General features: G+C 29.7%; 2 protein-coding genes across 2 annotated transcripts; both read left to right on the forward strand.

The window, feature by feature from the left end:
• The first annotated feature begins 2608 nt into the window (after nt 1–2608).
• Nucleotides 2609–9087, forward strand: LOC110647065 (uncharacterized). Its single transcript, XM_021800730.2, has 5 exons — nt 2609–3092; nt 3350–3499; nt 4358–4450; nt 5345–5392; nt 8556–9087. The coding sequence occupies exons 1-4, from the start codon at nt 2807–2809 to the stop codon at nt 5359–5361; spliced, it is 546 nt and encodes a 181-aa protein (XP_021656422.2). The 5' UTR covers nt 2609–2806; the 3' UTR covers nt 5362–5392; nt 8556–9087.
• On the forward strand, nt 8504–14517 carry LOC110647064 (uncharacterized). The gene is made up of 2 exons (XM_058150802.1): nt 8504–8986; nt 13588–14517. The coding sequence occupies exons 1-2, from the start codon at nt 8504–8506 to the stop codon at nt 14215–14217; spliced, it is 1113 nt and encodes a 370-aa protein (XP_058006785.1). The 3' UTR covers nt 14218–14517.
• Nucleotides 14518–27846: the final 13329 nt, after the last annotated feature.

The raw sequence follows: 27846 nt of genomic DNA on the forward strand, positions 1-27846 counted from the left end.
ACATAATGAAAAAGAAAAGGCCTAACTATAAAAATAAGCCAAAAGTTTTCATGTTTTAGCGATCTAATCTAAACTTTTAAATCTTGACATAATTTATCAAATTTTTAAAATTTATAAAAATTTTATCCAAATATTTCGAAATTGTGAAATATTGTTGTAATTTTCTTCAATTTTTTTTAATATATTTTTTCACTTCATTCTCTAGTAGATCCAATCTCATTATTACTATCAATTACTTATAAACTTTATTTTGATATTCATAGTGCATCAAAATTCTTACCTATTTAGTTAAATTAGATTACTTTAATCATATATTCTCTCTGCTCACTAATGCTAAATCTTATCACTATTTGATACTCATTGATTATAAAAATATAATAACTGAAGAGTTGATGAATGTAATAAATTTTGATTTTTAATAGTAGTTGTAAACAAATAGAAAAATAGAATTTAAAATTGGATTAACAAAATTGGATAAAATTTTAATAACTTTTAGAAATTTGATTTATTTAAACGTTTAGATTAAATTGTCAACACTTAGAAAGATTTGGCTATTCAGGATCACTGTGGCCACAAACACAGTGAAAACGCATTAACTTATTAATTAGGTGGGTGTTAGCTTTTTGACTTTCAATGCCTAGATCAGCGTGTTTGATAATACTAAAATATCAAAAGTTCTATTTATCAATTATTAGCTGTTTAACTTTATTTTTTTTTTATTTAAACTAAGATATAATTTTACATGATTAAATTATTTATTGTTACTAAAAATATTAAATAATTATTAACTTATTATAAGTGACAGTTAAAATTATGGTTGTCAAATACGGATCAGAAGAATGGTTAGTCCAATCCGATCGATTGAATCAGAAATTGAAATCTGATTTGGTCTAGCTCAACTCATAAACCTTTATTTTAAATAATCCAATTAAAATTGGTATAAACTAATCGGATAATTGGCAAATCAAATTTATTAATTTATTACTATAAAATTTATAAATTATAATTTTATTTAACAAATATCTCTTTAAATTAAAATGATAGATTTTCAGGTTAAAAATAATAAAATTACTCTTTAGCTATTCTCTCTTCTCTCTCAAATTGAATAAAATCATCATTTTTCCCTTTTTTTTCAATTAATTAATAATTATTATACATAAAATAATTTTATTTTAATTAAATTTATTAAAAATTAATTATATATATATTATTTATTATTAATTAAAATTTAATTGGTAACAACTTGAAAAAATAATAATAATAATAATAATAAATTTTGAATTTTAAATATTATTTTATTAATATGATATTTTATCAATAGATTTATTTTGATTATATATTAATTTAATATTAATTAAAAAAAAAAAAAAGAAAAATGATCTAGGCACAATTGCGTCGAGGCACATCCTTCCCCCTTTCAGTTTCAGCACGTGAGAAGCCCCCGCGTTTTGATTTTCTGTCTAGCCACTGCCCTTCCCTATTTTGCTACTTCGACCAAACTTCATCATTGGCGATGATGACCGATGCCAACAAGTTAATTATTTAATTTTTTTTAATAATAAAATATTTGATCCGTGTAGAGGCTCACCGTCGGCGAGGCCACTTCTCCCTAGACTTGAAAAAATTATAATGTAACATTCAGCTTTTTGAGGTTATGCACCCTCAATTTCATTTACAGTCCTCCCTCTTCCGGGATTAACCTATCTATTTACTATTTAAATTCATTAATTTAGTCTTATTTTAATTCAATATCAACTAAGCCAACAAGCCTAAACACAATTTCTTTATTTAGTCTCATTTTGATTCACTAATTTTTATGGACTTTACTAAAAACCCATTATTAACCATTAGATATTAATTTTGTTCATGATATGTGGCCATATTATAATTACAATTACAACACACTATGTTTTTTTTTTTTTCTCCTCACTTGCAATGCCTTTCAACAGTACCATTCATTTTTTTCTTCACTATTTATTTTTCTTTTTAAGTATAGGTATAATCAATAACTATTTCTTATTTATTTTTCAAAATTTCAAAGAAAAAAAATTGATGGATGGTGAGTGATAATGATGCATTGGAATTAATATTTGCATTTTCTTAACATACTTTTCTTAATAATACAAAACTTTTGCAATAAATATGGATTTAAAATCAAATTTCTTAAAAATAATAAGTATTTATGTCTTAATAATTTTTCTAGAAATTTATTTTATAACGATCATTACTTTGTTATCATTCATATATGTATATGATTATTATGAAAATTTATGTCATAATTTATTTTTATTGTGAATAATTTTTAATTCTAGTGATAACATATTATAATAAATTGCCTAATTATGATATGGTGATCATAACAATTTTTTATTATATTAAAATGCTTTAATTAAAGAGGTAGTTAATGAAAAAAGATATGAACATGATTTATTTATTTTTATATTTTTACCATTTATTTTTTTATCCATTATATATTTTCTATATTTTATAGTTAATTACAATATTTTGATATATTTTATTCATTTTTTAAACAATATGTTATAGTAACTTAAAAGTTTTAAGCGTTGTGTGGGATGACTTTAATTAATTAGTTAAAATTACAGAGAGCTGCAGTGACCATGAATGAGTGCAATATCGGCCTCTGTGCCAAGCTATAGTGGAAGAGGATTTGGTTGCTGTTGAAAGCTTCCTTCACCATCATCCAGAGACAATAAACAGAAGGATAGCATTTTCCGGCGGCAGGCCAGCCCTTCATCTTGCAACTATAACAGGGAACACAAAGCTTGTGGAGAAGATAGTGGAGTTGATGTCAGAAGAAGACTTGGAAATGATCGATAATAATAAGGAGACTGCTCTATTTTTGGCTGCTGGTATTGGAGCCACTAGGATTGTGGAGTTGTTGATTAAGAAGAACAAAAAGTTGGTTACAATTCCAGTAGATGGAGCTTTGCCTATCGCCAATGCATGTCACAATGGCCATAGGGATACCACTTGGTTTCTATACTCTAATACTCCTTTCGAATTGCTACTTCCAGAGAATGGAACTTTCGGAGCTGGGCTTCTCAGCGTCTCTCTTTTCACCAAGATGTTTGGTAAGATTGAATACTCGAGCTCTTTTTTTTTTTTTTTTTTCCTTAGAAAATAAATTTTCCATGAAAAATATTTATAGAAGAAAATATTTTATTAAAAGCTACAAAATTTGAAAATTATTTTTAGCATATGAAGAAAGGTTGAAGCTTATTGTAAGTGAGGAATAATAGAGAATAATTTTTTGAACGCAAAGGTTATTGATGATTTTTATTTGCTTTTGTTCTTTTGTTTCCTTGACAATTGATGTTACAAACACAAGACGTTTCATTGGCGTTGCTCCGTCGTTGTCCACGTTTAGCTTTTACTAAAACCAATTTTGGAACTATCCCTATAGTTGAATTCTCTTGCATGAGTGATTTATTCCTCGGCAGCGGTGAATTGCCCGTTTGGAAACGGTGGATCTATCATGGTTAGTAAAATCTCCCTTCCCTCGTTTTCTTTCTTTTTTTTTTTTTTTTTTAACATGAAACTTTGGATATTTACACCAAATAGGATATTTTCATGAAACTTTGGATTTTCCTTTTTTTTTTTTTTTTTAAGTTTTGGGATAGAGAAAGAAATTAATCATCGGTAATATGGAAATTCCATTTGCTTCAATTTATGACCTGTTAGTGGGTGAATATAGCTGATAGTTGATAACTGATAACTATTTCTATTAGCTAATAGCTAATATTAACTGATTTATGCTAAGTGTTTAGTAAAAATTTATTATACATAGATGAAATTCATTGAAATCAACTAGGTACAAAGCCCTTTAGGAAAAAAAAATAGATAAAACGTCTGTTATTGTTAAAAAGCAATCGGCATATTCATTTTATATCATGTTTTTAGAGGGTTTTGTTAAAAGTTATTTTGGTCAAATAAAAAAAAAGTAAAATTTATGAGTAATTCTAATTTTAGAGCTTATACAAAATGTAGTTTATAGGATATCTATCACCTACCTATTAGTTATCAGCCATCTTTTTAAAAGTTTATTAAATATTTTGATTCAATTGTTTGAATGTTTATTAGCTATCAGCTGTTTTTAACAGCCGAATCAAACACTCTGTTAACTATTTATTATCAAAATGAAAAAGGAGATTTTAAATGGATAAAATTTAAAATTTGAAATTTACTTTTAAATTAGTCTTATTTTACCATTTAAATTAAGACAATAGATTGTTTGATTTTAATTCTATGACATAAAGGTCTAGGTGTAGTTGTGCTTATGAATGTAATTAAGATATGACATCTCAAGATTAAAAGTTGTTTAATGAATTGACGGAAGGTATTCAAGTGCAACCAACTGCTGCTCCAAGTGATGTTCGAATAACCGTTGTGGAAAATGGCAAAATGCAACAAAAGAACTTTTTACCACAAGGTATTATACCATTTTCTCTTCTGCCTCTGTAAACAAATGTAATTACTTATTTATTTATATAAATGAATCTAGATAATAAGAGATAAATTTTAACAACCATCCCTGAACTTATTTAGTTATAACATTACAGTCATTCAACTTGAAAATGTAACATAAAACCCCATTAATTTTCACATTTTGCACAGTAAAATCCTTCTAACATTTAATTACCGATTTTTCAATTAGACGCTGCTCTGGACAGTTTCAGCATACAGCGTAGTCAGTATTTCTCTTTTCTCTCTCAAGCCATGTGTAAATTGAATCATTTTCATCTCTATAGACATAATAATTTTTCACGTGTGAAGAGAATAATTTTACACTTTACACAAGAGGAGAGAGAAATGTTGACAAAACACTATGTGAGAGCTGTTCACATTAGTTTCTAACTGGAAAATCAAAAATTGAAAGTCAAAGGGATTTTACTATGCAAAATTTGAAAGTTTATAGGGTTTTATGTTACATTTTAAACTTAAAAGACCATAGTGTTACAATCATATAAGTTTAAAGATAGTTGTTAAAATTTATCTAGATAATAAGTATTGAGACTCGATTTTATTAAAGGTGCAAATCTGAATTCATTCTAAACTTGATTACATATTATTCAAATATGTCTTAGTAGATTTTCGCGTACAGGGGTGTAATAGAGAGATATATAACTATTCTTAAAGTCCTTATCTATAAGCTTAAACTTTTAAGTTGAGTAATTTTTTGACAGTTCCAAGTAAATTATTGAATTTAGTCAATAATTGAATACTTTTGATTCGATTGTTAAAAATTGAATATTAATTACTAATAGTTTCTTTTTAACAACTGAATCGAAAATCACTTCAATTAGTTGAATTTTAAATTTTGCAGTGTTTTCCCAGTTGTAGAGTTTGGGCTCAAGCATCCTAGCATTTTCTGGTAAGCTGCTTGCAAATTTGGCTTTCCCTAGTGCAATTCTTTTTGAATCAAGAAATCAAGCAAGAAATAACCAAATTTTCTTCTTGGCCCTTATAGAAACAACATTGTCTCTACCTTCAAGCAACTTGAACAAAATCTTTAACCAATAAAATCTTTCAAACTTACTGCTTGATCCCTCAATGCATCCTCGTCTGTATATAAGTCCTCACTAGCAATGTTTACAAATTTACATATGTTATATTAATTTATTTACAATTATATTAATTTATATTAAAAATATTGTTCTAAAAATTTATTTTAAATATATTATTAAAATCATTATATTTTTTTTACAAAGTATATTAATTCAAATATACCTAAACATGCATATATTATTCAAATCATTATATTTATTTACAAAATATATTAATTTAAAAATATATTAATTTAAATCTATTAGGTTATAACATATATACTCCAAATAATAAAAATATTTCAAAAAAATATAATTTCTAAACAAATACATAAAATAACTTCAATTTAAATTATTAAATTTATAAATGCAATTCATTTACTTATATCACGCATTTTTTATATTAAATCATTAAATATATTAATCTAAACACATTAATCGAAATATTAATATAAATATTTTAATCTAATTATATTTCTTATTGAATTATATTAGTTAAAGATATACTAACTATATTTAGATATATTATATAATTACTCTAAATATATACTCCAAATATATCTATGATCTCTACTCTAAAATTATAAATTGTAACCCAAACTTACAACATATAATACAAAACTACTCATTTTGTGGGCGCAAAGCGCGAATTTATTTATTATTTTATTTTAATAATATAATTTAATATATATTTTTTATATATTATATTTTTATAATCATATTATAAAATTTTATTAATAATAAAAGCTTTGATTAATTATATTTTTTTTAAGTGTTAATATTTTAATTTTTAATAGTAATTATATATCATTTAATTTTAAAATTTTTAAATAAATAAATAAATTATTTATTTTCTATTTTATTTAAATTAATTGTCATATACCAAAAAAAGGATAAATAAATTATATATATATATATATTATAAAACTGTAAACCCATAACATAATTTAAAGCAAAATAATTCTAAACAATAACATATCTTTAAAAAAAAAATAAAAATAAAAATAAAATTCTACTTCTTTGCTTCAACTTTGCTTGAGTGAATACATTAAAGAAAGAATTGAGATTGTTGTAAATTTGTAAATATTGTTGGTGGAGACTTATATATAGTGAGGGACCAAGGGGGAAGTCTAAATTTAAAATTACCGATACTCATAAAATTGGTATGATCGTAGAGATTCCTCTCGACGCCATTTTGTTCATTTGGTAAGGAGAAATTTTGTTTAAAACCAACATACTGAATTGAATCGATTCAATTTGGTTTTCATTTTATAGTAGTTTGATAATTTTTTTTTTATTTTTACTGTTCAATTTAATTTGGAACCAAACCATCCAATTGTATGCCCGTATATTTATTCATCCAACTATACTTTTTATTCTTTAATATAAGTAAGGCTATAATTATAATTATATTTTTTTTACTCCCACTTATCACTCCAGTCCCAACAAGATTCTTTCCCTTCACATTCTATACCTTCCTTTTCTTTCTTCCCTATTGCTTTTCTAAACCCACTTTTTACCCAAACGTAGCATTAAACACAGGTCATTTTTATCAATTGTCCCTTAACTTTGAAGGTTGTTTTATTTTTATTCTTTAATTTCAATTTATTAAATGAGTTCTATAAACTTTAATCTGATTTAAAAAAAAATCATTTTTAACCTGCTATAGTAAGTTTACCGGTTAAAAACAAATAAATTTGCCTAGATACCCTTCCCCAAGCCTTTTTATCTTATTCCTACCCCTTCCTCTTTTGTCTTCAGCCTCTCTCTTTCTCCTTTCTCTCCGTTTAAATTGAACAGTAAAAATAAAAAAAAAAGTGACAATTTATTTTTACTGTTCAACTTTACCAAAAAGAAATTTTGGTAGCATAATAGGAAAGAAAAAGTGAGAGCAGATCTAGAAATTTTCAAAGAAAGGTAAAGTTGAACTTAGATTTAGAGGGAAAGAGGAGAGAATCAAGAAAAATTTAGAGAGGAAGAAGGCAGGAAGGGGAGGGCAAGAGAGATGATCATGTAAAAATAAATATTAAACAATTATGGGGAAATTATACGAAGTTAGGAATAATGATTCCCTGATAATGAAATATGTGTATGTGGGTCTTATCGTACACTTTGCGTTTTAGGTTCATAGTGAATATATATATATATATATATATATATATATATATATATATATATATATATGTTGTAAACAGCAGAATCGTGTAAACTGTAAAGAAGCAAAGTAAACATACAAAACACTAATATTTATATGGTTCACCCTCTCAACATATGGTTACATCCATGGGCATGTCATCTTCCACTATCATCAATAATAAATCATCAATTACAAGCTCATAGCTATATTACCCATCAATCCAATTACACCCAAAAGATCCCACATTACATCAAACCTGCTCATAGTAAATATATTAGTTAATCCCTCTTAATCTTCTCTAGACATAACCCAATATATTTACTATTACAACACTGGTGTCTCCAACTATATGGGCAAGAGTTCTCTCATCAATGGACAATAATCCATTCCTTTTGAATTCTATGTCTTTTCTCTACCTTAGGCTGAAGCCTCTCTTTGTTGTAATTGGTAAAAGCCCCACATCAATTGATAGAGCTAAATCCACAGCAATTGACAAAGCTCTCTCTATAATAAGCGACAGCCTCACTCCATGAGCTGAAAGCCACTTTCTTTAATGGGTAAAAGCCAAATAACCTTTTTGAATCATTCTCCTATTTATAGTGTTAATTCTCATCAATTTTTATCTGATTAGGAGTCCCACTCAATTTAGGAATAACGCAAAAATAAGAGTTCTACTCATTATAGGAAATAGAATATTTCTCCTACTCAAATTAGGAAAAGATCTCTCTCAAAATCTTATTAGGATTTTGAGTTATAATTCTAACAATATATATATAATTTCACTTTTTTTTTAGGTAAATGAATGAAGTTTATCAATTTTCTCACTCTTGCCTTTGATTTGCTTTCAAATGAAGGATTGAAGCAAATTTATGATATGAAGTTGACCCGCTTCTATGCTCTGGAACTTTTACAAAGTATATCTAAAGAAATTTCTGCTATACCTGATTTGGAAATCGCCAAAAAAGGAGTAGATTTGGCTTTCTTTAATGCCATTGAGCATGGAATAATTGAAATAGTTATTGAGATAATCAAAGCCAATCCTTCCTTTTTGGCATGTCGATATGATTTCCAAAAGAGCACCATTCATGCTGCCATACGTTTTCGACAAGAAAAGGTTTTCAACCTTATATATGCGGCTGGTAAATGGAAGTATTTGATGATTTCTGGGTACGATGAGTACAGCAATAACATATTACATCTTGCTGCCATGTTAGCACCCCCTAATCGGTTAGCTCATATATCAGGTGTAGCTTTGCAAATGCAAAAAGAGATACAATGGTACAAGGTAATCCTCCTTCACAACTTCAATTAAATGTTTAAGTTGATTTTTTAAATAGATAAGAAGAAATGGGGTATGCCCTCACCAAAAGCAGAAAAGGAAATTCATTTTAGGCTTTGTTTATTTTTTGAAAAATAATTTATATATATATAATATTTTTCATGAAAATTATTTTCCAAAGAAAATGTTTTTCATTGTTTCATTATTTGGTTACATGTATAAGCATTTTCACATTTTAATAAGATTAAAAATAACTTCCTCTCTTGAAAAGAGAAAGTCATTTTTCTTAAAAACTGCTTAAAGAGTGTTTGATTTATCTTATAAAAATCAGCTTATAAACACTAATTTGAGTTTATAATTATTTAAAATTTTAAACAGTTACATGTTAGAATAAAGTATGTATAAGTTATTGATAATCAATTCATGTGTTTAGTGAAAAATAGCTTATAAGTACATTTATTATTAAAATAACTAAAAATGATATTAAATGAGATTTGTGGTGAAATTTTAAAAATTAAATAAGAATAATATGATAAAATAATTGGTCAAACTAGCTTATAAATACCCAAATGAAAAGTTGATATCTCCCAACTTTTTTTTTTTAGCTTATAATCCCAAAAGTTATTATAAACAAACAAGTAAATTTATTTTTAAACTTATAGGCTGATTTGATTAGTTTATAAGTTAAGATAAATATTATCTATTTACCTTTAACCATAAAAATATTTTTCATAAAACAAACAAAGCCTTAATATAAAGCTGAAAGAAATGACAAAAAATAATGAAAATTCATCAGGAGAGTACCCGTATCCACAATTTAATTTAGTAAGGCTACAATCAATTTAATAAACAATTCAATAAGAGGCTAAAACACCTTAAAAAAATTATAATTAAAAAAATATTTAAATCCAATTTCAAATAATTATCCATATTAGTAGTTTAAACTACGTTCTTGTTTCTATTTTTAGATAAAAGAATAAAATAAAAAATAATAATTGTTTTCTTTATTTATATTTTTTTAAGAGAAATCTCTCTCTCTCTATATATATATATATTAATTTCTTAAATTAAGATATAATTGATAATTATGTAATATTTATTTAAATATTTTTTTTTTAGCTTATAATCCCAAAAGTTATTATAAACAAACAAGTAAATTTATTTTTAAACTTATAGGCTGATTTGATTACTTTATAAGTTAAGATAAATATTATCTATTTACCTTTAACCATAAAAATATTTTTCATGAAACAAACAAAGCCTTAATATAAAGCTGAAAGAAATGACAAAAAATAATGAAAATTCATCAGGAGAGTACCCGTATCCACAATTTAATTTAGTAAGGCTACAATCAATTTAATAAACAATTCAATAAGAGGCTAAAACACCTTAAAAAAATTATAATTAAAAAAATATTTAAATCCAATTTCAAATAATTATCCATATTAGTAGTTTAAACTACGTTCTTGTTTCTATTTTTAGATAAAAGAATAAAATAAAAAATAATAATTGTTTTCTTTATTTATATTTTTTTAAGAGAAATCTCTCTCTATATATATATATATATATTAATTTCTTAAATTAAGATATAATTGATAATTATGTAATATTTATTTAAATTTTTTTTTTTTAGCTTATAATCCCAAAAGTTATTATAAACAAACAAGTAAATTTATTTTTAAACTTATAGGCTGATTTGATTAGTTTATAAGTTAAGATAAATATTATCTATTTATCTTTAACCATAAAAATATTTTTCATGAAACAAACAAAGCCTTAATATAAAGCTGAAAGAAATGACAAAAAATAATGAAAATTCATCAGGAGAGTACCCGTATCCACAATTTAATTTAGTAAGGCTACAATCAATTTAATAAACAATTCAATAAGAGGCTAAAACACCTTAAAAAAATTATAATTAACAAAATATTTAAATCCAATTTCAAATAATTATCCATATTAGTAGTTTAAACTACGTTCTTGTTTCTATTTTTAGATAAAAGAATAAAATAAAAAATAATAATTGTTTTCTTTATTTATATTTTTTTAAGAGAAATCTCTCTCTCTCTATATATATATATATTAATTTCTTAAATTAATATATAATTGATAATTATGTAATATTTATTTAAATATTTAAATTTTCATCGATTTAATTTTTTTAAAGTTCTCTTTTTACATATTTATAAAAAAATAAATATAAATATGTTAATTTTTTCAATTAACATACAATTCATAATTATGTATTATTTATTTAAGCATTTAATTTTTTTTTTAATTTGTTTTTAAGGATTATGTTAAAAGTTGTTTGCTCATGGATAATTATATATTTATTAATATTAAAAAATAATTATATATAAAATAAGAAAAAGTACACTTAGGTACCCATGGCTTGTATGTTTTATTAAAAATGGCTTTTTTTTGGCATTTAAGGACCCATGGTGTAATGCCGTTAGTACTTAAGGAATAAAGTGACTAATAGTATTAGACATGCACTGATGTGGTGATATGTTAATTGATATGGCGATTGTGCATTGATGTGGCACTAGTGTTGATGCCGAGTCAGCATTATTTATTTTTGAACTTAGGTGCAAAAGGCTGAAAGCACGTGTTTTTTAAGTGCTTAAAAAAAAAGAAGAGAAAGAAAGCTTAGGCTGTGAATGATAAAAATTTGAAAGTATAAGACACTTAAGTATACTTTCTTCTTTGATTTACAAATAAGTTCTTATATTTTGACAAATAAATGTTTAAATATTATAATTATTTCTAATCTATTTGCTCTCTCTCTCTCTCTCTCTCTCTCTCTCTCTCTCTCTCTCTTCATATTTGATTCTCTCTCCCTCTCTCCATTTTATCTCCCTCTATCCATCTCTCTCTCCCTCTCTCTCTTTTCTCTCTCCTCATTTTAACCTCTCTTTCTTGTGTTTCTCTAATTGTCTCTCCCCTGTCTATCTCTTTTTATATTTCTCAAAGCTATTGCTAAAATCCAAAATAAGTTGCAAGATTCACAACTTTAAAATGAATTATAAAACATGAGAAAAAAATTTCTCCATGTAGTGTCGGAATTGAAAATCATTAACTTAGCCATAGATAGGGGAGAGCAGTTTTCAGTTTAAACCGAAAAACAGAACCGAACCGATTAATTCGGTTCAATCGGTTCGGTTTTAAAATTTAATCGGTTCGGTTTATAATTTTGATAATTTCGGTTAATCGGTTCGGTTCGGTTATTTTCATAAAAAAATCAAAAAAATCGAACCGAACCAAAATTATTAATATATATAGGAAATCAAAAAAAATCGAATCAAATTGAATCGAACCGAATCGAACCGAACCGAACCTTAAGATTTTTGAGTTTTGATTTCTAATTTTGTTTGTTTTTATGTTTTTATTATTTAGATTTAGTGTTAAAAATATGAAATTTTATAAATTTCAGTTTGATCGGTTTAAAACCGAACCGAACTGATATTTATCGGTTCGATTCGGTTCGGTTTTCTCTTATCAATCGGTTCGGTTCGGTTTTTAAAATCTTTTATTTTTGATTTTCGATTTTGTCGGTTCGGTTCGGTTCGGAACCGAACCGACCCTTTGCACACCCCTAGCCATAGATAGTAAGCTTCTAGGTGAAGGCTAGTCGGAAAGAACCATTCCACTTCAAAAAGGAGGAAAGGTGAAGGATTTTCATAAGGACGTGCTTGCCAAACTGCATAGCACATTTTGAAGCATATGATGGTGCCCAAAAGACAATACGATGTAGTTTGGCCGAGGTATTAGAGTATGGATCAGCTAAAGAAGAACACAAGAAAAAGGAAGGGAAATTTTTTTAAAAGAAAAATGAAGATAATAATTTGAAATGGGCATTAATCAAAATTTTTTAAAAAAGCATACTTAAATATATGTCATGTCAGTGCCACATGAGCACTGCATCAGCACATGTTTAGCACTATGATTCATTTTATCTTTAAGTAATAACAACATTATACCACATGCCCTTAAGTGCCCCAAAAAAAAAAAAAAAAACTCATCTCCCTTTTAATAAAATGCATAAACTATATGATACCTAAACGTACTTGTCCCTATAAAATAATGAGTGAATAATGCATACCTCGACAAGAGTATATTATTAAATTTTTTTTCCCTTAATGAGAATAAGTATTTTGTATTTAATAAGTTATTTAACAATAATTGATAGTGTTAAGGTATAATTTATTTGGAGAATTATTTTTTTTTATTAAGAATAAATTTGCAAAATTCTTATTTTTATATAGCTAGGCTACAAAGTTCTTATTTTAATTTAATTAAAATGTTTTAAAAATTTTGCCTTGTTTTAAAGTTGACTAATAATAAAATATAGCATATAAATATGGTGACAATTTTAAATGAGATTCTCATATTTTTTATTTTGTTTATAAAGTACAAATATTTAAGGGTGTTTTAGTCCTTTTATTATTTGAGTTATAGTCCTATTATATTGAGTTGTGGAAATAAATACTCCCTTTGTGTTGTTGGAAATTCATACTTTAGTGTATATATATATTAACTTTATAATATACAGTAGATCAAAATAGTTTAATATGATATATGGTGAACTATTTAACGTTTCAATGTAGGAAGTGGAAAGCATTGTATACCCTGCACTCAAACAATACGTCAACGAACATGGTGAAACACCAAGCCAATTGTTTACTAATAGCCATAAGCAGTTGATGGAAGAAGCAGAGAAATGGATAAAGGGAATTGCAAAATCCTGTTCTGTTGTAGGTGCTCTTATCATTACAATTATGTTTACAGCTGCATTTACTGTCCCTGGAGGTAATATTCAAGATAGTGGCTATCCAATATTTTTACATAAAAAGGCATTCAAGGTTTTCGTAACAGCTGATGCAATTTCCTTATTTGCGGCCTCTACTTCTGTATTAATGTTTTTAGGAGTCTTAACTTCACGTTATGCAGAAGGGGATTTCCTCAAGTCATTGCCTAAAAAGTTAATCATTGGTCTTTCCACCCTTTTCTTCTCTATTGCAGCCATGATGATAGCCTTTTGTGCTACTCTTATAATAATGCTTGATGGAGATCTAAAGCTTGTCATTCCTACTATTTTGTTGGCTAGTGTTCCAGTTACAGTTTTCATATTTTTGCAGTTTCCTCTCCTTGTTGAGATTTTCGTATCCACGTATAGACCAGGCATGTTTGATAGAAAAATAAAGAATCTGTTCCAAAAAGATCCTATCTCTGCATAGGAAATTCTAGAGATCCCTTAAATTGTATCAGTTAAAAAAGCAACATTATCACTCTTCATTGAGTTCTCTCTCTCTCTCTCTGATCTCTCTAATACTCGGAAAGTGAGAATGTCCTACCCACATGATTGTGAGTAAGTGCTTGGAAATTGATTGGCAGTATTATTGTAAGAAATAAATGTGAAAAGTGTGGTCTAATTTATTCATGGACGTTGTTGTTTGTTGTTGCTAAATTCATTGGGTTATCTTTCTATATATAATATTTTTATTAGGTAATATACTTTGTCGATTGTGCGATTTACTAAAATTAATAGCATATACTTATGAATTGCTTATATTTACTCTTGCATATTTGTATATGACTAGTCATTTTTTAACATGTAATGCACGTTATACTCAGTTTGTACTTGTAATTTAATTTTTTTATATGCAATTAAAAAAAAATTCCATACTAATTAACTATAAACCTTAAAATATTGTGAGAAATTTTTTTTCTTTATTTTCTTAAGAATTAGCATATTATGTAAAAAAAAATTAAGATACCTCTAAATTAATGAAGGGTATATAGACACATATGCTGTCAATCATTGATTGAGACTATAAAACATACACAAATTTAATCACTCAAATTCTAATCATATATATAATATTAATAATATACATATATTTTTAAAAAATTATAATATTTAAATCCATAAATATATAAAAATAATTTTTTTTAGTAAAATAGTAACATTCTATTATGGGGTAGATTACGAGAATTCAGAGTGAGTGACCTTCTCCCCATCCTAGCCCCTCACAAGTCAAGGAAAATTGATTAGGTGTGGGATAAGTCTAATCAGAATCAAAAACAATTGTCATCCCTACCTTCAAATAGGATTGTAGGAATAAATATTAAATGGAGACTTACTTATATTCAAATAGGAATAAAGGCTTTACTCATGTTAAATTTAAATAAACCATATAATAGGGCTATATACGTGAATAGCTACCATAGAAGAAGTATGCATCCATGGAAATAGGCCTCAATAAATAAAACTCTAAAAAGGAAATCTAAATCTAAATAAAAAAGAAAAACTCCCCAATAAAAGAGAAAAAGAAATATTAAAATAAGGAAATTATATATTAAAATAGGAGTTAATAGATTTAGAACTTCTACTTCAATAGAAATTTCTAAATATTTGATGACTTAAAAAACAATTCATAATAAATGGAAAGAACCCTAGTTATTGATAATATTTTTCTTTTATAATTCAATAAGAAATTGCTTTTACATTAGATGTACATTTACTTTCTTTAATAGTTGATTCTAACTAAAGTTCAAATGAAAGTTGAATAAAGAAATTAAATATAAAAATTTTAAATTTATATAAACTCTAAAATTAATTTAAATAATAAAAAATATAATTATATAATTTAAAGAATTAAGAATATTTTTTACAATCCCATTATTTCTCTATCCTCACTTTTATATATACAGCTTTTTTTACTACACGTGTAGCACATATATAATAAATTTCATTATATACTTTGGTGTCGTAATTTTGTGATTATATCGTATTCTTTTTCTTTGAGATTAAATTTATACTTATAAAATGTTTATGTAAAATTACAATTATATTCAAAATTGTTAATTTTAGATGAAATATTCAAACCTTTTAGTTTTGTCACAATTATAGTCAAAGGGTGAAATTGAATTTAGAAAGTTACCAGGAAATAATAATATAGTACATAAAATTTTATTTGATTAACAAAATAATTTATTGATTAAAGCAATTACATTGAAATATCATTATTATTTTTATATTATCATTTAAATGGATTAATATTGGATACATTGAAGTGAGTAAAGCTCTTAAATTTCAACAAATTGAATATATATATATATGTGTGTGTGCGCGCGCGCGTGTATTAGAGTTTCCCACGAAAAAATCTAAAGGTCAATTTTGGCCACTAAATTTATGAGTAATAGTCCCTTGGATTGTGATAATATTTATAATTAAATAAGCTTATCATACATTAGTTTGGTCAAATATTATATTATAATTTATTATTAATTTTTTAAATTCAATTTCACCCTTGTGGTCGTGTTTGTGACAAATTTAGAATATTCGTATATTTTACACAACATTAGAATCAAACATTTACAGCTTTAACTTTTAATTAAAATAAATATAATTAAAAAAAATTGAAAATGCAGATTTTTTATAATTTTCTCTTTTATTCAAAATTGAATTGCAAGGCTTGAAGTAATAAAGCGCCATCTCAGAATTTATAATTTTTTAATTTTAAAATTAAAAAAAAAAGTTTGAAAGAAAGAAAAAAAGATGAATTCCTACAAAAATGGAGAACTTTGTGCTTCCTGAACCCCTTATCATTTTTTTTAATTATTTTGTCTCTCCCCGTCCTCTTGCCTAAAGAAATTATTTTTAACTTTAAACGTATGGCATTAATAATTAAATGAAGTATTATTTACTAGTTAGCCTTTTAATTTTGTCATTATTAAAATATTTTAATTTTTTAATTTAAAAAAAAAAATGAAAACATTCACACAGTTTGATTTCATCTATAATTTCATCACTTCATAAAATTTTTAATCAATTTAATTATAGTTCCTTTGGGAAATCCCACAGAATCAATTTAATTATTAATAAAGAAATTAAAATGTGATTTAATAAGAAATTATATTTTATAAGTTTTACTTTACCCTTAATTTTCCATCTCTTCCTCGTCATTTATTTTATTCACAATTACATAACCAATAGTGTTTTTTCAATCACATTTAGAATAGTATTAAAAAAAGGTACTTTATGATCTTGAAACTCAATACCAAATAAATCATATTTTTCTTCCCATAGGAAAATCCCAATCAATTTTCAATTTAAAAGAAAAAAAAAAACCTCCATTTTGTGAAAACCTCGTCTCTCCCTTTGCTTCACAGACCTAAAATTCAAAATCAAGCAATTACAAGCCAACAAAAAGAACCTATTTGTCAATCCCTTTATGTTCTTTATTTATTTATTTCAATAAATATAATCTAACACAAACTCTTTTTTCCTCCCTTGAAATTTAATCATTTTTATTTTCACAAGTAGAAATATTTAGGTATAGCAACGAATAGAATAATTGCAAAAATTACTCTATTCGATTCCGAAGTTAAATTCATCATAAATCCTATTAAAATTTATCCTAAATTGTTTCCTGTGAAAATAATTTGACTGATAAATAGTTTGAATGCAGGCATATTAGATACTGAGTGTATCTACAATGGGTTGCGCTTTCTAACTTCTGAATCAAATGATTGTAAAAACCGATTACATTGAATACAAATTCACCTTTAAATATAATGTAAGTGTGAAAAATAACTGGAATTGAAAAGTAAGACTGTATTGATTGCTAAAAAAAATTACAAGACTTTTGAAAAGTAAAATGCAATAATTTGAAAGTTAAAGATTACTTAGAATTGAAATTGACAATAAATATAAAGGACTAATTGACTGCTAGAGTTTTAGATTAATTAGACTGTTGGAGTTACTAGATTGTTGATTTGTACAGTTGATTGAGTTGTTTGGTTGAGTTGTTGAGTTGTCATGGGCCTTTCACATTGTTGTATATCAGATATTTATAACACTCCCTACAGGTACCTGAAATAATCTGGAAGATCCACTTTATATTTTGCATATGATGAAAGGTAACTATCCACTTCCAGTAACTTCTCTTTAACTCATTATAACTCATGTAAACTGCTCTCTTAGCTAACCACCCACTCTTGATAACCTCTTTTGATATTTATTTTATTTAGTAACCCCTCTCAAGCTTTCAATTAATTAAACCAATGAAATAAAATTAATTGAATTAATTTTACAAAAAAATAATTAATTAATCTTAGGCCTTAAAATAATTAATAAATAAAATTTAATTATTTTAATGCAAACAATTGCCCTTGCATTGAATTGGCTGAATAAGCCATCTTGGTGGATAATTAATTCTCCTAGGGAATTTAAAATTCAAATAAACTCTATCCCACAAGGAGTCTTATTTCTCATAACACTCTAATTAATGTCCATCACTCTCTCTCATGTCATTAATGAAACTTAATAAAAGAAATATTTTCTCTTTCTTTTTTACCATTTCACTTTCATCTTCCATACCCACTTTAAAATTTTCCAACAATCACCATTATCAACTTCAAATCTCTATTACCATCACAAAACCTCCATTATCAAGACATCTCAAACACAAATATTCCTTTCTCTCTCTCTCTCTCTCTCTCTCTCTCTCTCTCTCTCTCTCCTTTCCCTTTCTCTTCCTTTTTGAATTTTCTTTAGCGCTCTACACCTACCTCCTTGCAACATTCATTTGTTCATCATGGAAGATCATTAGCTATCCTTCTCACCAACCCCACATCTCATCATCAGTAAGCAGACGATCATTACCCTTGGGACCACTTTTGTTTACCCTTTGCAAATAGATACCTAATCTTAAAAGGTGAAAAATCTAATCAAAATACAAAAATGTAAATGCATTATTTAAGTAGTTTTGAGTCGTACTGTCAAGGCCCATAATATATACACATCTATCAAAATAGGAAGATGTTTAGACTACTTAAATAGTACGATTCGAAATTACTCTCTCTTAAAAAATAAAAGTGATTAAACGACAAATGAAGTAGTGAAAGAGAAAGTGCATCCCTTTTGTCCTAGAAATGGGATAATCCTAACACCAAATGAGTGCTATCTAATTGGATGGCTCTATCGCTAGGGGTGATTTGCTATGGCTCTTGATTAATGTGATAGCTTAGCTTGAGGTCTAATTTGCTAAGGTTTAAAGGTTCTCGAATTGTCTCCACTGTAAACAATAGAGCCTTATTTCATTAGCATGATACTAATGAGAAAATCTACAGGTATCACAATAGATGAAATGAGTTCTAATATGAGGAGATGTCCTCACGGATACTAACGGGGAATCCCACAAGAACCACTACATGACTCCCTCCTATTTCCTAAGGGTAAAAAAGCCCAGGTATAGGGCCTAAGTATGTAGTATCGAGTGTGTGAAGGGACCCCACCTCTTCCTTATCTAGGGAAATTAAAATAACACTGTTGTAACCTAAAAGAAAATATTCAAACAAATCAGATGATTAGAACAATTAGTAACAAAGGCAAAAGAATCATACTAATTTAAGCTTAATCAGATGTTAAGGTCCTCAACGTTTTATATGTTAAAATCCATAACTATTTACATTAACTTATAAGAGCATAAGATTAAATCTACATTTGGACCTCTAAACCAAGGTTTGGCATATTATTTCCTTAGTGGAGTTGCCAAGCTGTTACAAGAGTTTTACGATCGCCAGATGATTCTCATCGAAGTGAAAAGTGAGGAGTCACCACTTTAATTTTGAGAAAAATTAAAAAAAAACCATTTATTGCAAAAAAATTAGAAAAATAAATTTTATCACTTCTAATACAGAGATTCAGGGTTCGGGGTCTGCATATGTATGGGAAAGGTGTTAGGCACCCCATATCATCCCTCAATGAGGGCAAGTGGATTGAAGAATATGCTCTTTATAATTCAATGCCAATAATTTTATTAGAGTTTAAATTATAATGTTGATCCCCATATTTTACATAGGATCATTTAATGTCTCACCATTTAGAGTAAGCCCTAGGAATGAAAGGTAAATGGAGTGACCCTGAAGTGAATTTTGACTCTAATTATTAACTCAACTCAACTAAACCTTTATCCCAAAAATTTATGGTCGGCTATATGGATTCTCTTTCTCCACTCTAAATGATTTTGGGTTAAATCCTTAGAAATGTGTAATGCTTCTAAGTCATATTGTACTATTCTCCTCCAAGTCAGTTTAGGTCTACCCCTTCTTTTCTTTCTATCCTCTACCCTAATGTGCTCTACTTGTCTAACTGGAGCCTTCGTATATCTGTGCTTCACATGACCAAACCACCTTAATCTCCCTTTTCTCAACTTATCCTCAATTGGTACCACTCCTACGTTTTATCTAATACTCTCATTATGGACTTTATCTAGTTTAGTATGGCTACTCATCCACCTTAACTTTCTCATCTCCACAACTCTTATCTTAGACACATACGACTCCTTCAGTGCCCAACACTTACTACCATATAACATGGCTGGTCATATGGCTGTACGGTAAAATTTTCCTTTTAACTTATTGAGAATTTTGTGATCACATAAAACTTTCATGGCACGTCTCCACTTCAACCATCCAGCTTTAATCCTATGACTAACATCCTCCTCACATCCCCCATCTACTTGAAGGACTGAGCCGAGATATTTAAAGTGATTACTTTAGGACAGTATTACTCCATCCAAACTAACTCCTTCTCTATCACCAGTTCGGCCTTCATTGAACTTGTAATGCATGTATTCTGTCTTCGTTCTACTTAACTTAAAGGCCTTTGACTCTAGAGTACTTCTTCAAAGCTCTAGCTTTCTATTAACTCCTTCTTGCATCTCATCTATCAGAACTATATCATCCGCAAATATCATGCATCAAAGGATACTCTCTTGTATATGTTTCGTTAATTCATCTAAAACTAATATAAAAAAGGTAAGGGCTTACAGCTGATGTAACGCCCTCACCGTAGGTAGTCCGTACATTTACTGTTCCGACAATTAATATCTGTTTGAGCAGTTAAAATGTCTGGAACTACACCTAAACTATAGTTAGGAGGCATAAATTGAAGGAATAAATGTTAAGAAAATATTGGAAAATTTAGAGGAAATAAAGAAAAATTTAGAGAATTTATTTATTTGGTACAAAAATAATAAAAATAACCCGATATGCACCATGAAGGGCATTTTGGTCATTTCACTCTCAGAGGTGAATTTTGACCTAAATGTCAAATTAAAATTTAGAGAATGAAAGAATTAACATAAATTAAAATTACAAGTTTATGAATTTGAATTAGGAAAAAAAAAAGAGAAAAGGAAAGAAAAGAAAAGAAAGGAAATATATTTATGAAATTTAAAAACAATAAAGTACACATAAATGTATATATATATAAATACCCACAAGAGACAAAACCCCACCAACCATCTTCTTCTTCCTCTTCTCTCTCTCTCCTTGCTGTCTCCCTTGGTCTCTCCCTCCCCACCATTGTTATCAAGCTTAAAGCTTGATTTCCTCTTCATTTACCCACCAAAACCCATAGTCCCCTTCATTAAAAAAGTTAGCCCACTCCATAAGAAAGCCATTGATAGTGAAAAGAAGAAGAAAAGTTGAAGTTTAACAAGTTACCCAAGAGGTTAGTGCCTAATCTACCTTTCTTCCTTTATTAATCCTTGAGTTAAGGTTAAAATGAAGTGAAATTTGTAAGAAACTAAAAGAAATCGGTGAGTTATAGGGGGAGTGAATTTTTGGTACCCATGGTGAGTGATGGTTTTTTTATGACTATGATGTATATAAAGTGATTTAATGATGTTGGTTGATGCATTATAAGTATTAGAAGTTGATTTACATTGAGATTTTATGAGGTTGAAATTGTGAGTTAGGGTTTGGCCTAACTTTGGTATTTTTGTATTATACCATGCAATTGGGATTGTTGAGATGTGTTGATGATATTTAGAAGTGCCTTGAATGTCAAATTGAAGCAAGGAAGTTGGAGGAGAAATGAATTATTGGAAGTGCTATTTTCTGCAGGTTGTGTTTGTTGAGGGCAGTATACATTTTAGGTCATAAATGAAATTGTGTGACCCCAATTGGTATGAGGCCAATTGGGGGTGAAACTAGACCCAAAATAGCCCATATTCTATGAAGAAACCATGCCCAAATTCTGTCCAAAACTTGACCTAAATACTGCCTAAATCTGGATTTCCCTGCACCCAACCAGAAAATGACCAAATGAATAGTATGTGTTCATTTGGTCATAACTCTCTCTATACTGGTCCAAATGATCTAAAATTTTACCAATGGAAAGTTTAGACATAGGGCTACACTTTTCATGAAGGCCACTTAACCCAGTTTTTCCTTTAACCAATTCAAATTGTTAGCACAAATTGGGTCACTGAAACTGCCAACCCAGAAAATGACCAAATGAATAGTACATGTTCATTTGGTCATAACTCTCTCTATACTGGTCCAAATGACCTAAAATTTTACCAATGGAAATTTTTGACATAGGGCTACACTTTTCATGAAGACCACTTAACCCAGTTTTGCCTTTAACCAATTCAAATTGTTAGCACAAGTTGGGTCACTGAAACTGCCAACCCAAAAAATGACCAGATGAACAGTACGTGTTCATTTGGTCATAACTCTCTCTATACTGGTCCAAATGACCTAAAATTTTACCAATGGAAAGTTTAGACATAGGGATACACTTTTTATGAAGACCACTTAACCCAGTTTTGCCTTTAACCAATTCAAATTGTTAGCACAAATTGGGTCACTGAAACTGCCAACCCAGAAAATGACAAAATGAACAGTACGTGATCATTTGGTCATAACTCTCTCTATACTGGTCCAAATGACCTAAAATTTAACCAATGGAAAGTTTAGACATAGAGATACACTTTTCATGAAGACCACTTCACCCAGTTTTGCCTTTAACTAAATCAAATTGTTAGCACAAATTTAGTCACTAAAACTGCCAACCCAAAAATTGTCCCAAAATACTATTCCTTCAGTATTTTGACCATAACTTGAGTTCTATAACCCCAAATTCAGTGATTCAAAAACTGAAATTCAAGTTTAAACATAGAGGAACAATTGTTATGAAGGAAGTGTGACTAAATAGACATCCTAACCTAGTCAAATTCCTAGATAAAGATAACATGCCAACATGAACCTAAAGAAAGGTTCATGGGAAAAATGCTATATAGGATAATTAAAATGCTCATAAGGAAAATTTGATATTAAAAATGATATGAATATGTAAATTAGGACTAATGTCCTATTAATATGAAATTAATGGTGCCAATAAACAGTACTAGAAAATAATAATAGTGAATAGTGCTAAATTAATTAAAAATGTTTAATTGCCCATAGTATACCTAGACTTATTTATTTAGTTGGATAAATTGGTATACCAATTAGGGACTACAGATAGCAGTACTGCCTACCGAGAAAAATCATGAACTGACAATATATGTCTGGTATGATTGTTCTACAGGCTATATGCCTACTTAATGGCCCTTGTGCCTATTTTATTTCTGGCTTTACAAGCCTGACAATGGTCTCGTGCGACGGTGGCCTTGTGCACAGCAGACATATCTTTGGATAGACATATGGCTGTCTAACCAGTATACACCCGTACATCCAGCTTTTATAATTTGTTATAGGTTTCTTGGGCACTGATAAAAAAATTAATTAAGACTTAAAATATAATAAGTAATCATAAAAGATCCCGATAATGTTAATTATTTTCAAAGAGCAATAAAAATGTAAAAGACCCAGAAATTATGAGTTGCATATATTGATTCAAATTATTAAATTATTGTTATTATAAATTATGCACCACTAAGCGTTATGCTTAGTGCGTTGGTTTTCCATCGCATAGGTATTGTAGATCAGTCCCAAAGAATGGCAAAGACACCGATGAGTGCAGCGTGAGCTCTGATCAGATCTACCATTGTCCATTGTCACCTCACCGGTCTTTTGTATTTTGGTAGGGCCCATGTATAGACTAGTATTTTGGTTCATTATGTTTAGTCATGATGTAGTTACTAGTTTATGATGTATTTCATTTTGGACTCGAAATGAAAACTTATAATTTATTATCTATGAATTTCCATATGAATGCAATAGACGACACTTTATTTTGAGATCTCATAAATAGTTGTGAATGATATGATATATGAGAATATGATATGGAAATGTGTGAAATGAATATGGACATGTTAACAGGTGATTAGTGGAACCCGCCAGATGCTAATAAAATAAGGGAGACTCTGTCTGAGTCTCCACCGAAATAAGATATATAAGAAAAAAAAAATTTACACATAGAATACATGTTTTAAATGACATCAAAAGTTTACAATAGATATGATAAAACAAGATAGGGTGCTCCGGCACCGAATGTGACACTTTTTGCTTGGCTATATGGTAGACGGGTAAGGGGCGTCACATTTAGTGGTATCAGAGCAGAGGTTTAGGCGGTCCTAGACCTAGATAGATAGAAAGGAAATAGTTGCATCACATGCATGGGCCTTTAAACAAAGTCGAGGTGACACTAATGCAGATCTGTTTCTTTATGCATTTTATAGGATCGATGGCATCGATCCTTGAACCACGGACCTCCAGGACCGATAGAGGAGGAAGTAGAGAGTCACGCACCTGCTCCTAGTCGGGGGAGAAGTAGTAGTAGAGCTGAGTCATCTCGAGGTACTGTGAGTAAGGCACAACAGGCCTTCTATGAACAGATGACACAGCTGTTCCATCAGATCGCCGGAGCCATTCCCCAGCCACAACCACAGCCACCTCCACAGCCACAGCCACCACCACCACCACCACCTGTACAGCCACCTCCACCCCCACAGCCGCAACCTATACACAGATCTCCACTAGAGAGACTGCGAAAGTATGGGGCAATTGACTTCAGAGGTAAGAGGGATGATGATCCAGCCGCAGCAGAGTATTGGCTGGAGAGGACAGAGAGGGTACTGCAGCAGTTGCACTGCACCCCAGAGCAGCAGTTGGAGTGTGCTCTGTCACTGCTACAGGAGGATGCATATAGATGGTGGGTGACAGTATCTAGAGTAGTACAGCCTGCACAGATCACCTGGGAGTTCTTTACGGAATTCGAGAAGAAATACATCGATCATGTGTATTTGGAGGCGGAAGGAGAGAATTCACGGCACTTGAGGACAGGCGGTGGCAGTCTCCAAATGTGAGTGAGAATTCATGAGACTTAGCGAATATGCATTGGAGTTAATGCCAACAGAGGTTGATAAATGCAGAAGATTTGAGGATGGACTGAATGACAACATCAGGTTGATAGTGACATCTCACCACTTCACATATTTGTCTCTGTTGATAGCATCAACCCTTGATGTGGAGAGAGTCAGAAATGAAGAGCAGTCCAGAAAGGATAGGCAACGCAAGAGGGGTTCTGGGTCTAGTCAGTCCGATTCAACAGACACGGGTAGTAAGAGACCCAAGGAGTCTCAGAGTCAAACTCAAGGTCGGGGTAAGAAACAGAAGTCTCGGTTTGCTCCAAGGAGAGGAGGAGGACAATCTGGTGCATCAGTGGGTAGTTCACCAGGCGCAGCTACACGGGGATCAGCCCCACCACCTGCTTGTGTACATTGTGGTAGACCCCACAGAGGAGAGTGCAGATTATTGATAGGTGGATGTTTTAGATGTGGGTCTACGGATCACTTCCTGAAGGATTGTCCACAGAGAACACTAGTGCTCCCACTGCTCCACCTCAGATGGAGAGGTCTGCCCCAGCAGCATAGAGGGGTAGGAGACCTGCGAGGCCTGATACAGCTGGCACATCACAAAGGCCTACTACAAAGACAGTCCAGAGACAGGAGATTAGGGTAGCACCTCGTGCTTATGCCATGAGAGCTCGAGATGAGCCAGAGCCAACTGATGTCATTAGAGGTACATTTTCTTTTTATGACCTGCTAGTATGTGCATTGATTGATCCGGGTTCCACACATTCATATGTGTGTATCACACCACCAATTGAGAGAGGGGTACAAGTAGAGGAGCTAGAGGAGGACATACAAGTCACAAACCCTTTAGGCCATAGTGTCATGGTGAAAAAGGTTTACAAGGGTTGTCCTCTGAAAATACAAGGGTATGAGTTTTTAACTGACTTGATTGAGCTACCATTCCATGAGTTCAATGTGATATTAGGTATGGACTGGTTATCACATCATCAGGCGATGGTAGATTGTCAGCTAAAGAGGATGTCACTACAGACAGTAAATGGGATGTGATTACAGTTATGGGTGAAGGAATGGGTTGTCTTTCCACCATCATATCAGCCACAACAGCCAGGAGATTGATAAGAGAGGGCTGTGAGGCTTTCTTAGCACATGTGGTTGACACCAGGAAGACTAGCCCAAGCATGCAGGAGATCCCCACTATATGTGATTTTTCGAATGTGTTTCCGGAAGAGTTGCCGGGTTTGCCACCTAATAGAGAAGTGGAGTTTGCTATAGAGGTTATACCGGGTACTGCACCAATGTCCATTGCTCCATATAGGATGGCACCTACTGAACTGAGAGTTGAAAGTTCAGTAAGCAGACGATCGTTACCCTGGGGACCACTTTTGTTTACCCTTTGCAAATAGATACCTAATCTTAAAAGGTGAAAAATCTAATCAAAATACAAAAATGTAAATGCATTATTTAAGTAGTTTTGAGTCGTACTGTCAAGGCCTATAATATCTACACATCTGTCGAAATAGGAAGATGTTTAGACTACTTAAATAGTACGATTCAAAATTACTCTCTTAAAAAATAAAAGTGATTAAATGACAAATGAAGTAGAGAAAGAGAAAGTGCATCCCTTTTGTCCTAGAAATGGGATAATCCTAACACAGAATGAGTGCTATCTAACTGGATGGCTCTACCGCTATGGGTGATTTGCTATGGCTCTTGATTAATGTGATAGCTTAGCTTGCGGTCTAATTTGCTAAGGTTTAAAGGTTCTGTAATTGTCTCCACTATAAACAGTAGAGCCTTATTTCATTAGCATGATACTAATGAGAAAATCTACAGGTATCACAATAGATGAAATGAGTTCCAATCTGAGTAGATGTCCTCACGAATACTAACGGGGAATCCCACAAGAACCACTACATGACTCCCTCTTATTTTTTAAGGGTAAGAAAGCCCAGGTATAGGGCCTAAGTATGTAGTATCGAGTGTGTGAAGGGACATACCCACCTCTTACTTATCTAGGGAAATTAAAACAACACTGTTGTAACCTAAAAGAAAATATTCAAACAAATCAGATGATTAGAACAATTAGTAACAAAGGCAAAAGAATCATACTAATTTAAGCTTAATCAGATGTTAAGGTCCTCGACGTTTTATATGTTAAAATCGATAATTATTTACGTTAACTTATAAGAGCACAAGATTAAATCTACTTTTGGACCTCTAAACCAAGGTTTGGCATACTGTTTCCCTAGTGGAGTTGCCAAGCTGTTGCAAGGGTTTTGCGATTGCCAGATGATTCTCATCAAAGTGAAAAGTGAGGAGTCACCACTTTAATTTTGAGAAAAATTAAAAAAAAAAAAACCATTTATTGCAAAAAAATTAGAAAAAATAAATTTTATCACTTCTAATATAGAGATTCAGGGTTCGGGGTCTACATATGTATGGGAAAGGTGTTAGGCACCCCATATCATCCCTCAATGAGGGCAAGTGGATTGAAGAATATGCTCTTTATAATTCAATGCCAATAATTTTATTAGAGTTTAAATTATAATGTTGATCCCCATATTTTACGAAGGATCATTTAATGTCTCACCATTTAGAGTAAGCCCTAGGAATGAAAGGTAAATGGAGTGACCCTGAAGTGAATTTTGAATCTAATTGTTAACTCAACTCAACTAAACCTTTATTGCAAACATTTGGGGTCGGCCATATGGATTCTCTTTCTCCACTCTAAACGATTTTGGGTTAAAT

This window comes from Hevea brasiliensis, chromosome 8, assembly GCF_030052815.1.
Source record: "Hevea brasiliensis isolate MT/VB/25A 57/8 chromosome 8, ASM3005281v1, whole genome shotgun sequence".
Lineage (NCBI taxonomy): Eukaryota > Viridiplantae > Streptophyta > Magnoliopsida > Malpighiales > Euphorbiaceae > Hevea > Hevea brasiliensis.

Excerpts from the sequence above, each read along its gene's own strand:
- LOC110647065 (XM_021800730.2), top strand. The coding sequence starts at position 2,807 with ATGTCAGAAGAAGACTTGGAAATGATCGATAATAATAAGGAGACTGCT. Across the intron at positions 3,093-3,349 it reads TCTTTTCACCAAGATGTTTG|ACGTTTCATTGGCGTTGCTC; the intron begins GTAAGATTGAAT and ends TACAAACACAAG. Across the intron at positions 3,500-4,357 it reads GAAACGGTGGATCTATCATG|GTATTCAAGTGCAACCAACT; the intron begins GTTAGTAAAATC and ends AATTGACGGAAG.
- LOC110647064 (XM_058150802.1), top strand. The coding sequence starts at position 8,504 with ATGAAGTTTATCAATTTTCTCACTCTTGCCTTTGATTTGCTTTCAAAT. Across the intron at positions 8,987-13,587 it reads AAGAGATACAATGGTACAAG|GAAGTGGAAAGCATTGTATA; the intron begins GTAATCCTCCTT and ends GTTTCAATGTAG.